Source organism: Hemibagrus wyckioides, linkage group LG18 (genome assembly GCF_019097595.1).
Source record: "Hemibagrus wyckioides isolate EC202008001 linkage group LG18, SWU_Hwy_1.0, whole genome shotgun sequence".
Classification (NCBI taxonomy): domain Eukaryota; kingdom Metazoa; phylum Chordata; class Actinopteri; order Siluriformes; family Bagridae; genus Hemibagrus; species Hemibagrus wyckioides.
Genome location: NC_080727.1, coordinates 21,867,409 through 21,882,500, shown reverse-complemented (window position 1 = coordinate 21,882,500; position 15,092 = coordinate 21,867,409). Strand labels below are relative to the sequence as shown.

Genomic DNA, 15,092 nt, shown 5'->3' with positions numbered 1-15,092 from the left:
TCTACCAAAGTCTACCAGAAATAGTCTCATTGAATGTTATCATAATAACAGATATCTGGATATTATAAAATATTTACTGAAGCAATGCAAGAAATCAGAGAAACGAATGCTTTATGGCTTGACGCACATGGCCAGCAGTGCATTAGGTGTAAACTAGATTTGAGTCTCATGACAATTTTATGACTGACGAACCAAAAAAACAGCATTTAATGAATCTATTATTAATAAAGTTGTCTATCATTCTATCGGTTGTTATGGACTTGTGGTTTAATTACTCTGAATATCATTTTGAATAATCGGCACTGAAGGAATTACTCAGGATTGAAGATCATAAAAATTTGGGATCCTTAAAATGAAGTCATTGGCTATAAAGGAGGGGGGGTAGTTACGAACCCCTGCTTTAAAACAACTAAAAATAAATACAGTAAATAAATAAATACAATTTGCAATACCAAAGCCTACCTGTGGAGGGGGTAGCGTCCTCACTTCTTCACTGTTCTCCTGTCAAAACACAAGACCTCAGATCACCCCAGAGTATCACTTTGAACCTGCTTAACTAGATGATTTGTTATATATTACATATTTTCGAATACAATTTTCAATTATTATCAAATGCAGCTCTGAAGAAGTAGTGTACAGGAACATCCGTGACTGTGTTGAACAAATTAGAAAGAAAAAGGCTAAAGAGCATGTTTACACAGATTTTTGCATTTGGAGGATGTGAGGAGCCTGAAGGATTACACAGTGGCCAAAGCGACCAGCCTACGTCCATCTTATCGAGCGCCGGCTGCACACGGCGTTGCCATGGCAACCCCACGACGATGTGCGAGCCTTCTTCGTCTTCTTCCCCCTCGCATTAGTATAGCGTGAAAGAGAAGGGGACGAGCATGTGAATTCGCCCTCACCCTCACTCCTGGACTGCAGATTTCTCTCTGCGCTCTCCTCTTTCTCACTCCATCTCACTTTTTTCCATCACACTCACTCACTCACACACACACACACACACACACACACGCACACACATGCACTATCACATCCAGCCTCAAGCACAGATCATAGCGTCGCAGTGCTTTGACCTCCCTCGGCCGTTCTCCAGGGGTGGAACCGAAACCAGCAGCACAGAACCAAATTTGTCTCAGTCTATGTGTAACAAACCACACGTACACACACACACATACACACACATACACACACACACTCCGACACCGAAGCTGCAAAGACAGAGAGCGAGCTTTAAAGAAGAGAAAAGGTGAGCTGTGATAGAAAGAAAGACGCAGGCAACGCGACAAGGAGTGGAAGGTTTTTGTTAAATGGAAAGAAAAGGAAGGGAGAGAGAGAGAGAAGCGAGTGGAAAGACGGAGAGACAGAGGTTGTGATTTATTTGGCTGTTGAGCAGTGATGGCTCTCCCCGTGGAGAAAGTCCGTCTCTCTGCCCCACGGCTCTGTCCCAGATTAATGACAGCAACAGGAAGGTCACCTACACACACACACACCCAATAATGCGTAATCCAGTAGCACCTAAACACAAGCACAGGCACACACTCACACCAGGCCCAAAGACAGACACAAACAAACAAATCCACCAAAAAAGAAAAAGCACACATTGATGCAGTTGCATTCAGCACCTGTCTTCTTAGCCTCATTTCTTGAGATCTCAAGAAAAATAAAGAACGACTGCGGCAGAAGGCGAGAAGGGTGAGCTAATATTAGTCAAGCTAATGATATTCGATGTTTATTTTAATAGCATTTCAAGAATGTTTGACGTGGGTGTTAAATGTTCTGGCGCTAATGAAACGGCTGAGCACGGGTTTGTCTTTCACGCACCCGGAAATTAAGCTGCACTCCGGACAGTGCTTTGGGTGGGAGATTCTCTCTGCCTGATCGCACTGGTTCAGTGGACGGTCGGTTTACAAGGTTACTCTTCAAACTTGATTCCTGGCCGCTGTGACAAAAGACAGAGAATATAAAAAGGAGAAAATTAAGAATACACAATACACACCACACTATATGGATATTAAGCTTATATGATATGACAAAAATATATTTACAATCTTTTTTATTATTTAAGACCAAAAAAGAAATATTTAACACGTCAAAGCTATGTTTTCTCCCCATTTTGGTCTTTCCCTCTAGCTAATTCCTGCCTCTCACATGACAGCGTGATACCATGAGGCAAACACATGCTTCCTCTGGGACATCGACAGCATCTTTTCCGACAGCAACAGAAACAAGCTCAGGGAGGAAAGCATTATTTTCTCTCTACTGATTACGTGATCTCACAGATATCCAAGAAGGACTACATTATAATGTCTCCTACATTTCTAACACTACTGCATTTAACTCTTTCAGTGGAAAACTTAACGAAACTTCCTGGAAATGTTCAATCAGAATGATTTTTTGGCCACAAATCTGATATCAATTTAAGCTGAGATCTTGAACATCTTCACATTTTAGATGCTTTTTATAGAACAAGCAAAAAAAATGGTTTGATAAGTTTGATATCTCCATTAACTTGGATATTTTGGAACTTTTCTATGCAAAATATTGCCTCTAGTAGAGGGGGTAAAAACAAAATACTAAAAATTCAGTCTTACAGTGTGGAGTGTTTCTGTGATTTGGAGACAGACAGACAGACAGAGAGAGAGAGAGAGAGAGAGAGAGAGAGAGAGATTGGGATTCATTGGCATTCGAACCTAATCATGCCCTGAGTGTGTGAGGAGGTGTGTGTGATGTCCCATTCAGGATGCATTACTATCTTGTACACACTGACTTGTTTAAATCTCTAAATATGGTCTGAAGTAATAATCCATTAGTTCTCCCTGTGTTGCAATTAAACAAAAGGAAAAAAGGATCTGTGTCCATACTGGGAATAGTTCCGAAGACTAGCAGCTTTTCTCTCGCCAAACCCCGAGCGGAGGATCTTGGAGGACTTGAACTCGTCCATCTCTCCGATGACAATGACTTGCACGTCACCGTCGCAGCCCAACAGCCAACTCACACTCTTACTGTGCGCTACACAATGAGACAAAAAAAGAAAGACACACGGATAATGAGAATAGCCTTTCATTACATATAAATACATTTTAGATTTCTACACATAAAGAGAAATAACAATGCAACGGATAAAACAAAGGGCGGTAGAGCATTCATTACACATCAACGGTTTTACACGTGTAATTTGGTTTCGCTTCGGAAAAAAAAGTGACAGGCACATAAAAGAGAGGTTTGGCTGCAAACATGTGAAGGCTGTCAGAATGAACTGGTTCTTCTTGCACACCTCGTGGCATTCCAGCTCGACAGGCAGACATGCCCTTGACTTGATGATCAAGACATGATGAGGTTGTCATAACAAAATAGTCTAGCTATTAAAACAGCAAAGTAGCTATATTTGTTATGAAGTTCCACAAATCAGGCATTATTCCACTGGTAATGGTTTTGTCTGCATTAAAAAACGTTTAGGATACGGATTGATTGAGTGCTGAGAAAGTTTGCTTAGCTACAAAACTAACCAGCTGCGGAAACACACACTAAGCTGGTCAGACTGGTAGACCATGTTTGCCAGCTGGTTAGTTATTTTCCTAATTACTTCATCAATAAATGTTTGAGATTTTCCAGCTGCCTTGCTGTAGCGTTGAATTAAAGTAGCTTGTGTCTGATGTAGCCTGAATCTGTTTTCTGGCAAAGATGGTGAAAGTCTTCCAGCTTGACCAGTCTGTCCTACTACACTGAGATAGCAATAGTTTGATTCAGACATCCTCTTCTATACAAACAAATTAATGAATGATTCACTCATTATGAATGATTTAATTGTCGCAAGTCTGATAGAAAATGAATCAAGTGTCGTGTGTTTATCCCGCTGTTGGATAACCTTCTACAGAATTTGAGTAAATAAAGATAACACCTTCAGATTTTAAATGCCTTTTAATAGAACAAGCTCTTAGGCATCTCAGGGAGCAGAAATAGGTTTGATATAACCTTCAACTTTGAAGACAGAGGCATTTTCTTAACTTTTCTAACAATATATTGCCCCTAGTAGGCTAGGTAGAAACCAAAATACACACGAAATACTACAAATTCAGTCACAAAACGCAAAGTGAGTCATTAGCAACCATTGTGTAGTGTGACATGACAAAGACTTTCAATACTGAACATGGACACAACAAAAACAGGCATCAATTCCATTTTCTGGCCTCTGGGAAAAACAGAACTAATACAAACATCTCTCATACATCTTTGTGTTTCTACAGAATGTATACATGTGACTTAAAGAGTCATCTGAAATGACAACATGATGTATATTGTGTGTATTTACTACTAAAAAAAACCTACATGTGACCAGCTTGAAAAAGGGTCAGCACAAGTTCTCAAGATCTACTTGCTCTGAATAAATCCATAAACCATATTATACCTTATTTAATAATATAATGACATATACACCGATCAGCCATAACACTGTGACCAGTGAGAGGTGAAGTGAATAAGACTGATGATCTCCTCATCATGGCACTTGTTAGTGGGTGGGATATATTAGGGAGCAAGTGAACATTTTGTCCTCAAAGTTGATGTTAGAAGCAGGAAACATGGACAAGTGTAAGGATTTGAGCGAGTTTGACCAAAAAGGGCCAAATTGTGATGGCTAGACCACTGGATCAGAGCATCTTTTGGGGTGTTCCCGGTCTGCAGTGGTCAGTATCTATCAAAAGTGGACCAAAGAAGGAACAGTGGTGAATTGGTGACAGGGTCATGGATGGACAAGGCTCACTGATGCACATGGGGAGTGAAGGCTGACCCGTGTGATCCGATCCAACAGACGAGCTACTGTTGCTCAAATTGCTGAAGAAGTTAATGCTGGTTCTGAAAGGTGTCAGAATACACAGTGCAGGACGGGTCAGGGCTGTTTTGGCAGCAAAAGGCAGACCAACACAATATTAGGCAGGTGGTCATAATGTTATGCCTGATCGGAACATATAGCTATATAATATGAAGAACCTTGATATATAGTGTTAATGGTTGTAGTAGAGCAGTGTGAGAGTGCTATCACCTGTCACACACAGGTGAACTATTGTACAATGTTGTTGCAAATGGTATGAATGACCTCCTGTAACGTTCTCTGTGACGACCAATCTGAATGAGAATGATGCGATCCTGGCCAGTTCTCTTTTAAAGAATACTTCAGGTAGGTTATGTTTATATTCGCACACTGCTGCGTATGCTTGTGTTGCTGTGGTTTGATTGGAAACTAAAGTCATGATTGTGTGAAATAATTGCAAGATAACATTTTTGTAATTGTGAAAATTCTTTGTAAAAAAATTCCCAGTTGTGAGTTATTAAATTTTGTTAACAAACTTTGTGATATCTCACAATGGCAAGATTTTAAAAAGTCATGATTGTGTGATATCTTGCTTCATTGCTAAATTTACTCCAAACAAACTCCTAAACACTATGTGGCAAATTATTACTACGTATTTTGTGCTACTGTGAAATGTGTGCATTTCATATATTATTACCATTTCCTAGAAATCATATAATCCAATTAATCGATCGATCATCAGGTGAGAAGTAAATGTGAGAAGAAATCCATCATATGAATTCAGGCTTAAGAACATCACCTTAGAATATTTTAGCACTTTAAACTATATGGCTACAAAACTGTGATAAACAGAAAGAGGTTATGAAAATGAACAGAAAATGATCCTTCTTTAATATAGTGTTAGTTAGGTATAAGGTTTAGCATTAGCCTAGCTTCATGTATCTGCTTTATATTCCACAACAGCTAACAAACATTTAACTGCAATGCCAAATGTTCAGATCAGACGTATTGCCAGTGTTGCCATGGCAACACTACTTTTTAATTGATGTATCACCCAACAATTCAATTTTTTACCCTCTTTATTTTTAAATGTAATTATCTGTTATTTATTTTTAGGTGGCTTCTTTTTCAAGTTGAGGCGCTGCCTTATGATCTGTGTCACTGTTTTTTGGTCATGAAAAAAAAAATACGTGGTATAAAAAGCTTTAATTTACATTCAGCCTAACGAGCATCTAGTTCTGTCTTAGAAAAATGTCACAACGGAGAGATTTAGGATCGGTCGTGTTGGAGGATTATTTTTATAACATTTATTTTTCCACAAGTAGGAATGATGGTTGGCTTTAAAAATGGCCTTTTGGTTTGGTCAAAGATCAAAGATCAGGAGTGAGGCCTTACAGACCTTAGGTTTAGTTTAGTTTATCTGCTACAGAATTCAAACACGTTTAATAATCAAATGAATCAATTTATAATAAAATAGTGCAGAATGTCCGACATTGTTTAAATAAATTAAATGGCTTTTATTAGAAAAGTTTTTTTCTTTCCATTTTTTTAATCAACTCAACAAATTCAATTCAGTTTAATTCAATATTGTATGTTATTGTAAATAATTTTATTCATTTATTTTTTTTAATCACACTCTACTGAACACTCAATTCTAAATAATCAAAAAAGTTTACTACTGCTTTATTTTCCATAACAACATCTTTGCCAGTATTTCCTTTTTAATGTTATCATTGCTATAGCATCAACATACACTGACCAGGCATATCATTATGACCACCTGCCTAATATTGTGTTGGTCCCCCTTCTGCTGCCAAAACCCGTCCTGCACTGTGTATTCTGACCCCTTTCTCTCAGAATCAGCATTAACTTCTTCAGCAATTTGAGTAACAGTAGCTCGTCTGTTGGATCGGATCACACGGGCCAGCCTTCTCTCCCCACGTGCATCAATGAGCCTCGGCCGCAAATGACCCTGTCACCGGTTCACCATTGTTCCTTCCTTGGACCACTTTTGATAGATACTGACCACTGCAGACCGGGAACACCCCACAAGAGCTGCAGTTTTGGAGATGCTCTGATCCAGTGGTCTAGCCATCACAATTTGGCCCTTCGTCAAACTCACTCAAATCCTTACGCTTGTCCATTTTTCCTGCTTCTAACATCAACTTTGAGGACAAAATGTTGACTTGCTGCCTAATATATCCCACCCACTAACAGGTGCCATGATGAGGAGATCATCAGTCTTATTCACTTCACCTCTTACTGCTCATAATGTTACACCTGATCAGTGTATATAGTAACAATTTCTATGAGGAGATGCATGATTTCAGAAGGAGCCTCCAGTGTGAGAGATTTGTAACAGTCAGACAAAAAAACTGTAACTTCACGTGTATTGGAAGGGTTTACCATTTCTCAGTATCATCACAGTTTTTATTAACTTCAAGAAAGAAGGATGAAGGGTGAACACAGAGGACGATGGGTGTTACGACTGTTTATAGTGTAAGTAATAACAGGCACTAACTTCTTGTGGATGTTCCAAAACATTAGACCTATCTGGAAATTGCTAAAAATGTGTCGTGTTGTTTTTCATAAATAATTAGTAACTACTTACATTTACAGCATTTGGCAGATCCCCTTACCCAGGGCAAATTACAGTTTATTGTATTCTTTATGCAAGTGAGTAATTGAGGGTTAAGGGCCTTGCTCAGGAGCCCAGCAATAGCAGCTTGGTGGACCTGGGATTTAAACTCACAACCTTCCAATCAGTAACCAAACACCTTAACCACTAAGCTACCACATTCCCGCTGATGAAGATTTTGGGGTAGATTGCTGTGTTGGAATATAACAGTTGATAAAGAAAACATCTATGATGTATAAAATATGCATAATTAGGAAAATTCTTGGACAATTTAAAGCCTATTTGATTGATAAGGTCCTAGGATGCGCACTGTGTCCAATTACGCTGGATATTAAATGCTGCACTGTCTTTAATTCACTTCAGTTCATAGACTTCCTGGTTCACAGTAATTCAACCACATGAATTCCCCTGAAATCGTGCCACATGATATAATGACAGAAAAACTAACTTTCCCAGTCTGACTTTTTATAACCAGGCATTTCCTGAGATATACACACAACCCTTGACAACTAGACCCTCGTCCAGTTATACAGACTACACAAGATTCACTGCAGTTGACACTCAAACATCTTTCGCTCACTCACTTTTTCTCTTTAGCCCCCTTTTACTCTGCTGTTGATTCTGAGCACCACCACTTCCTGTAGACTTCCTGCTTTGCTGGCAGTTAATTGTTTGTGGGAATGGAACATGGCCTGGCAGATATTTCCTGTCATGCTTTTAAAATGAAAGCAGTCACAACATCACACTTAAAAGTACTTGCTCGGTTACAGCAGAAACTGATACTCGCATAGAAGAGAGAGAAAGAGAGAGATTATGAACAGCAGAATCTAGTCTACATGTCTTTTGCGGTATTGTCCAGTATATTTGAGGATATTGTATCAGTGTGGTGTAGAGAAACCCCAGACCAGCTGAGGAACAGCTGTGTACGTCTCAAGGAGAAAGAGGCCTCTCTGTTTGCCAGCAAGTCCTGAAAAGCACTCGATAATAACAGCTTTGTCTTTGGCGTGGCCAAGAAAAGGTTGGAGCAACGCACATGTCAAGCCGAGTTAATGCACTGCCAGCCTACGTGTGACCTATAGTTATCAGAGCGCTCCTGTTTGAATTTCTCCTCATGACTAGCTCAGCTGCCACAGCCTGCACTCCCCTGAGTCATCTCCTTTATTGCGAGTTTTCTCACAAAGCTCCTTACTACTTTCATGAAAATGCTGACTGGTGAGATTCTTCTAATGTCTTAGGAACTTGTATACTTTAAGCTTAAAATGCAGAATATGATCTAACCCTAAGAATTGTTGCTCTGTGGTCGCTAGGATTCGTTACCCTTGTGTCTTTAAAGCATGCTTGGTCTTTACTCCTCCTGTTTCAGACAGCTGTCCCCTTTCATAGACGTCTCCAACAAGGGATGGAAGGGTCAAACATACGGCCCAAAGACAATTCCAAAGGTTCTAATCTGGCACGCCAAATGGATTTCGAGTCCATGTTCTGAATCAAAATTGTCTTTTGGATTTTAATCGAACTGAGTTTTTTTCATGGAGAACAAATTATTCTCACTAACTCACAAAATGTCCTAATGTTTATTAGCAAGCCATTTCTCCCCAGTTTGGTCACTTGCCAATTCCCAGCCAGCTCTTCTCTACCTCTTCAACTACCAACCAGATGAAAGATGAAGATGAAGGATCAATACATACTTTCTCCAAAGCGCACAAAACAAGCTGTTAAGCCGACTGCATTTTTTGGGGGGGATGATTGGAAGGTTGTGAGTTTGAATCCCAGGTCCACCAAAAGCTGCCACTGCTGAGCCCTTGATTAAATCCCTTAACCCTCAACTGCTCAGTTGTATAAATGAGATAAATGTAAGTCGCTCTAGATAATGGTGTCTGCCAAAAGCCATAAATGATGGATGAATGATGGAGAGGTCACACACTCAGAGCAAAACGCTATCTGCCTTCTTCTACATAAATGAGCTCTATGATTGATACTAGCTAGCGTTGCTTCTTTTGACAAAGAAGAGATAGTGTACTATCCCAGAGCCAATCCCCAGACAATTTTCCTGCCTTGGATCCCAGACAGAGATGACTCAAACTGATAATCTCAGTGATGATAGGCCATTTTTCAGTTGTGTCAGCAAGAGCCAGCCATGTTCCCGGTCTGCAGTGGTCAGTATCTATCAAAATTGTTCCAAGGAACGAACAGTGGTGAACTGGCAACAGGGTCATGGGACCAACACAATATTATTATGGTCATAATGTTATGCCTGATCTGTGTATATCCTCATTTGTGTAGTCAGAAAGTAATTCTCATACACATACAGGTAAATTAAGACATTTGGAATTTGTTACTGTTTTGTTGTGCCCATGTTCAGCATTGAACGTCTTTGTCATGTCCCACTCTAAAGTAGTGATTAATGCCTCTTATGAAGTTAAAGACTGAGGGCTTTCTGTTTTTTTCTAACCTTCAAAGTAAATGCTGTTGTCAAACCAATTTCTGCTCTCTGAGCTGCCCCAAGTGCTTATTCGTCAGCATCTAAAACATGTTATATTCAACCACTAAAATTCTGCGTAAGCTTATCCAGTCAGAGATAAAAACATTTCATGCTGCAAGCCAACAGCGCCCTGAATAGTTTTCTATCAGACCTGCGGCAATAAAATACTTCATTTTTTTTATACTGATCGACAATATCTGATTTAGGTGGAATGTTATTGGTCTACAACATTGGTTTTTTTTTGTCTGAACCGCTTGACATTGGAATAACTGTAATGTGACTTGTTCTGTAAATTGCCTGGGCTTAACTGTGGTTTAGAAAACCTTAGACAAAGGCAGAAATCATACCTTTAATAAGCAGCAAAAGGAAAGTCAGTAATGTCAGAAATCTGCAGGAAAAAAAAAGCCTAAAGATTTGTATTTCTTTTCTCATGCTTTATCAGCCGGATATAACAGCAGTATAAACCTGCTTCTAAGTTGAAAATGCATTTCACTCCTTCCTGTGGTTTTGTTGCTGAGTTGTTTCTGTAAGCCTTCATCGTCACTCATCGCCAGAACACAGGATGTGCCTACCAATGCTCAAATCACACTATCAGCTGAACATTTCACCCACTGAATCATTTACTCTAGAAGCATACCATATTTAGCCCTGACAGCCTTTAAAAGAAGCATGAGCAGACCGGTATGGTAGAGGTTATATTCATATGTAACTCAGACAGTGACGTTCCTGGGTGTGCGTTGATGAGAACGTTTGGGCGTGTGTAATACCTAAACAAAACTTTCCCAGCATAATTAACACAGTTTGCTAGAAGATGCCTAACGATGAATCAAGATAGTTACAGTAGTGAACGTAAGCAATTGTTTTTTTTTGCCACCAACTTCTGAAATGAATTATGGGAGAAGAACAGATCTAAAATAAAAACGCTTTAGAAGATTGCTGTCATTATGTCTGCCTGGAAACTTGACAGACTTGACAAACAGAAGTGCAAACTTCTGTCTGGAAATGCTGCCTAATCTAGGCCGCCTCCTCCTGAACGGACTGCAGGGAAAGTGCAAAGTAAAAGTATGCATGAAAAGCTGGGAGATACAAGACACAGATCTTAGGATGTTTCTTCGCTGGTAAGAATATAAAGAAGAATCCTATGATTTCAATTTCAAGTGGTTTTCGAGGAAAAATCTGCAGCAAAACCAAGCTTTTTGTCGATCGGCATAGATCAAACTCTGAACTGAAGAATATTTGGTATATCTGCTGGAAATCTAGGGATCAAACGTGCCAAAGATCTTCCACTGATTTCCTCAACAGCCAGTAACAGGTCATATAAACTTTGATCAAATCTAAACTCATTCCATGCATGGTTCCAGAAGAAAAACATGCTAAATAAAAGGCCACAGGTTTAAACAAAGCTGTGTAGGTGTTTCTGATTACTCGCTGGTGTCTTTTTGTCTTTGTTAAGATTTTGTATCCTCAATCTTAAATGGACACACAGCCAGCCACCAAATACCAGGGTCCAAATACTCACTCTGTTCATTTTCATTCATACACCCACTAGCTGTGTATTAAACTGTGTGTACAAGTGTGTAACAGACACACACATGAACTCCAACCATCTTTTCAACACACCTGTTTACCTACAACATGCATACTTTGAATTATTTTCTTTAATATATACTATTTTATTTATCTCAACAACACCAAGAGACTTGATGAAGCATTTGTATTATAACGTCAACCTGTGTGAGGTGATGATGCCGTACCTGGCCTGGGTTTGGGTTTGCGTGGTTCCTCACGCTCCAGCTTCTCCTCGCGCTCCTTCCAGCGCCGGACCTGCTCCTGTCGCATCTTTAGAAACAACGTCTTCTTCTGCTCCTCGTTCAGAGCATCCAACACATCTGGATCGATGTACATTTCCTTCAGGATCTGCTGCAACATGGCTGCGTGTGTATGTGTGTGTCTGACCAATCCTTTAGAGCTAGTGTGTGTTAGAGAGTAGGAAGTCTGTGCCCGGGTGCCGGCCCTGCTCCTGAGTCCTGCTGCTCGCTCGCTCGCTCACTCACCACACACACTCTCTCATCACTGAGGAGCAGCCAGCAGCTGGACAGGCTGTGGGGGTAAAAAAAAAAATGACAAGTTACAACATCTGGAAACAATCTGCCCTCACTCTGGAGCTTTTGTAGCTCAGTTTGCTGGCTTGCATTGTCAGTTTATAGCTTTGGGTCATGTGAAATTTTTCTTGTGCAGCTACTAGCTTTTCCTGTTTACCTTCTTCAGGTAGTTCATTTACCCTCTTTCTCTAAAGCAGTATGAGACTCTGGAGTGTCCTCAAACATGCTGCTTCTCTTGCTTAAAAGGGGAGGAGATTTCTCAACAAAAAAAGAAAGAAAAAAAAGAAAAGAAAAAATCCCCCACCCTCTTACAAACCCCACCGAGGCACTCGAGTTCTATTTTAGCCTTGACTTTTTTTGTGGCTGGAACTCAACTTCAAGAGCCGTGACTAAAGAGAGGAGCATGCGTTTAGTTCGGACGTCCCTTAAGAACCGGAAACGTTTACAAGACAGATGGAGAAAGAGAGAGAAAAGCAGGGTGAGGGCTGTCAGTCAGTTACAGCTCAGTTTGTAGAAGCTGATGGAAGAAGAGATAGAAAGCAAAAGTCAGTGTGGGGGGAAAGATGAGTGGAAGAAGAAAGACTACAGTCATACTCACAGTTGGGTGCGGACGCTCTACAGCAGGCTTCACAGATTGGGAGAATGAGTGCTGCTGTCCTCCTTGCCTTTGTGTATGACTTAGCTAGTGACATCACAACATTCCATACTCTCTCTCTCTCTCTCTCTCTCTCTCTCTCTCGACCGCCCACGCTTCTGCTTTTTCAAAAATGCATAAACACACACATTTCCTCTCTGCCCTGTGCTGTTCATTAGAGAGCAGAAACTCAGGAAACCAGGGCAGGCTGTTGGTGCACTAAACAAAGTCGCAGCATCCTGCTGAACAAAGCTGGAGGAGTGAGAGTGAGAAAGTGACGCAGGGAGAGCGAATGACCATCACACACATCTTTAATTTTTTTTAATTAAATATAGCTTTACTTTTCTGCTTCTTAAAACACAAGACACATACATGATTTATTTTATACAATTAAAGATTTGCAAAAAAAAAAAAAAAATAGTTGTAGGACAAGTCTGACCAGAGAGTGTTTCCATAATAAAACACTAGGGGGCACTGAAGAGCAAATAAAAATCAGAGAATTTCCTTTAAAAACAATATTACAATATTTATATTATAAAATTGTTTGATTTCATTTTTTTTGGTAATAATATTCTTACTGGATTGAAATGAACTTATACAGTATATGCATACACATAATCTTATGTCTGTGTTTAAAAATATTGTAGTGTATTCTAATTTTTCCTGTAACCTATATTTCATCCAGTTTTGAGCCTTATTTCATTACTTTTATTCCATCAAATTCCAAATAAAAATTCGTATTAATTTTGATATTTTTTCTTAAATTTCTTTCCTTCTAAATATCACTTATATTTAAAATTAAATGATGTCTATGATTATCCAGAAATACCATGAATAAATAAGGCCTTATACCTAATAAATGTAGCTATAATGCCAAAAATGAGAGAGAAAAAAATATTTAAAATATTTATGACTAAAACAAAAGTATAGAAAACATATTAATCAAAATAAAGCAATATTCCTGATGGGGAAAATATATATATATATTATATACATGCAGTTACATGATGCATATGATTTAGCGAATAAAAACATCTATCTTGAATTAAAAAGTTACTTAATTCAGCAAGAGACATGCGGCCATAACTATTATTATATTCTTTTATTCTATTACTTTTTTTTACATTAGTCTTTAAGATATTGGTAATATTTAGACTTTAGATCAGGATAGTTGTTCCACTGACTTGACTATTTCTTGATGTTGGGTTTTTTCCATCAGTAGCACATCTTCAGTACCTTTAGTATCTATCTGTTTTTTCTAGAAAGGTGAGTCTAGTGATGCACATTAAAGCTTTAAGGGTTTTTTTTTTAATGTGGAAGTGATGTATTACAGGTGTCATGGATAACCGAACCAGTTCAGTACGATTCAGTTCAGTACTATTTCCCCAAGGTTGTATCCTCTAACCGTAACACATTCAGAATCTTTTAAGCAACAGCTCCATCTGTTGGTGAAGAACATATATGCATTTCTTAATTTTTAATTCCTTTTTCAGTCAGTACCCTATACATTGACCAGGCATAACAATATGACCTCCTGCCTAATATTGTCACCCTTTTGCTGCCAAAACAGCCCTAACCCGTCCTGCACTGTGTATTCTGACACTTTTCTATCTTTTCTGCCACTTTTCTTTCTTCAGCAATTTGAGCAACAGTAGCTCGTCTGTTGGATCGGATCACCAGGCCAGCCTTCGCTCCCCACGTGCATCAATGATCAATCCTTGACCGCCCATGACCCTGTTGCCGGTTCACCACTGTTCCTTCTTTGGACCACTTTTGATAGATACTGACCACTGCAGACCGGGAACCCAAAGAGCTGCAGTTTTGGAGATGCTCTGATCCAGTCATCTACCCATCACAATTTGGCCCTTTTGGTCAAACTCGCTCCTAACACATCAACTTTGAGGACAAAATGTTGACTTGCTGCCTAATATATCCCACCGACTAACAGGTGCCATGATGAGGAGATCATCAGTCTTATTCACTTCACCTCTCACTGCTCACAATGTTATGCCTGATCGGTTGCATAATAATAATAATAATAAATGACCAGATTTAACTGTCCTTAAAAATTTGTTTCTTTTTATATTCCCAGGATAATTCCAATGAAGCATCCTACCTGTAGAATACCTATATCATTTCACACATGGCCTGCTAGTAAAAATAACTGGAGTGAAATGTGTGTAAAAGTATAGAATAGCCAGACTGGTTCAAGCTACAGAAGGTCACAATAACTCTAATAACTAGATGGTGAGTATCTCAGAATGCAAAACATGTCAAACCTCGAGGCAGATGGGCTACAAGGAAAAGACTACATTGGGTTCCAGCCTTGTCAGTGAAAAACAATAATCTGAGAATACAGTGGGCACAGGCTTCCTGAAACTGGATGTTTGAAGATCTGCTTCGTGTCAGTGGTTCAGACTGGCGGAGGT

At 39.4% G+C, this 15,092-nt stretch overlaps 1 protein-coding gene across 2 annotated transcripts in view; it reads right to left on the bottom strand.

Annotated features, from left to right (window-relative positions):
* The window catches only part of zgc:100829 (uncharacterized protein LOC445149 homolog), a 26,242-nt gene extending 13,457 nt beyond the window's left edge, over window positions 1–12,785 (bottom strand). The window contains exons 1-5 of one of the 2 annotated variants that reach the window (XM_058415588.1): window positions 12,628–12,785; window positions 11,682–12,027; window positions 2,865–3,012; window positions 1,825–1,942; window positions 463–501 (exon numbers count right to left, since the gene is read on the bottom strand). In XM_058415588.1, the coding sequence (XP_058271571.1) occupies window positions 463–501; window positions 1,825–1,942; window positions 2,865–3,012; window positions 11,682–11,856 (480 nt within the window). In that variant the 5' untranslated portion in view covers window positions 11,857–12,027; window positions 12,628–12,785. Of the gene's footprint in view, window positions 1–462; window positions 502–1,824; window positions 1,943–2,864; window positions 3,013–11,681; window positions 12,028–12,186; window positions 12,550–12,627 lie in introns of those variants that run through there. The other variant, XM_058415589.1, reaches the window with a different exon arrangement.
* Between the last annotated feature and the right edge of the window lie 2,307 nt (window positions 12,786–15,092).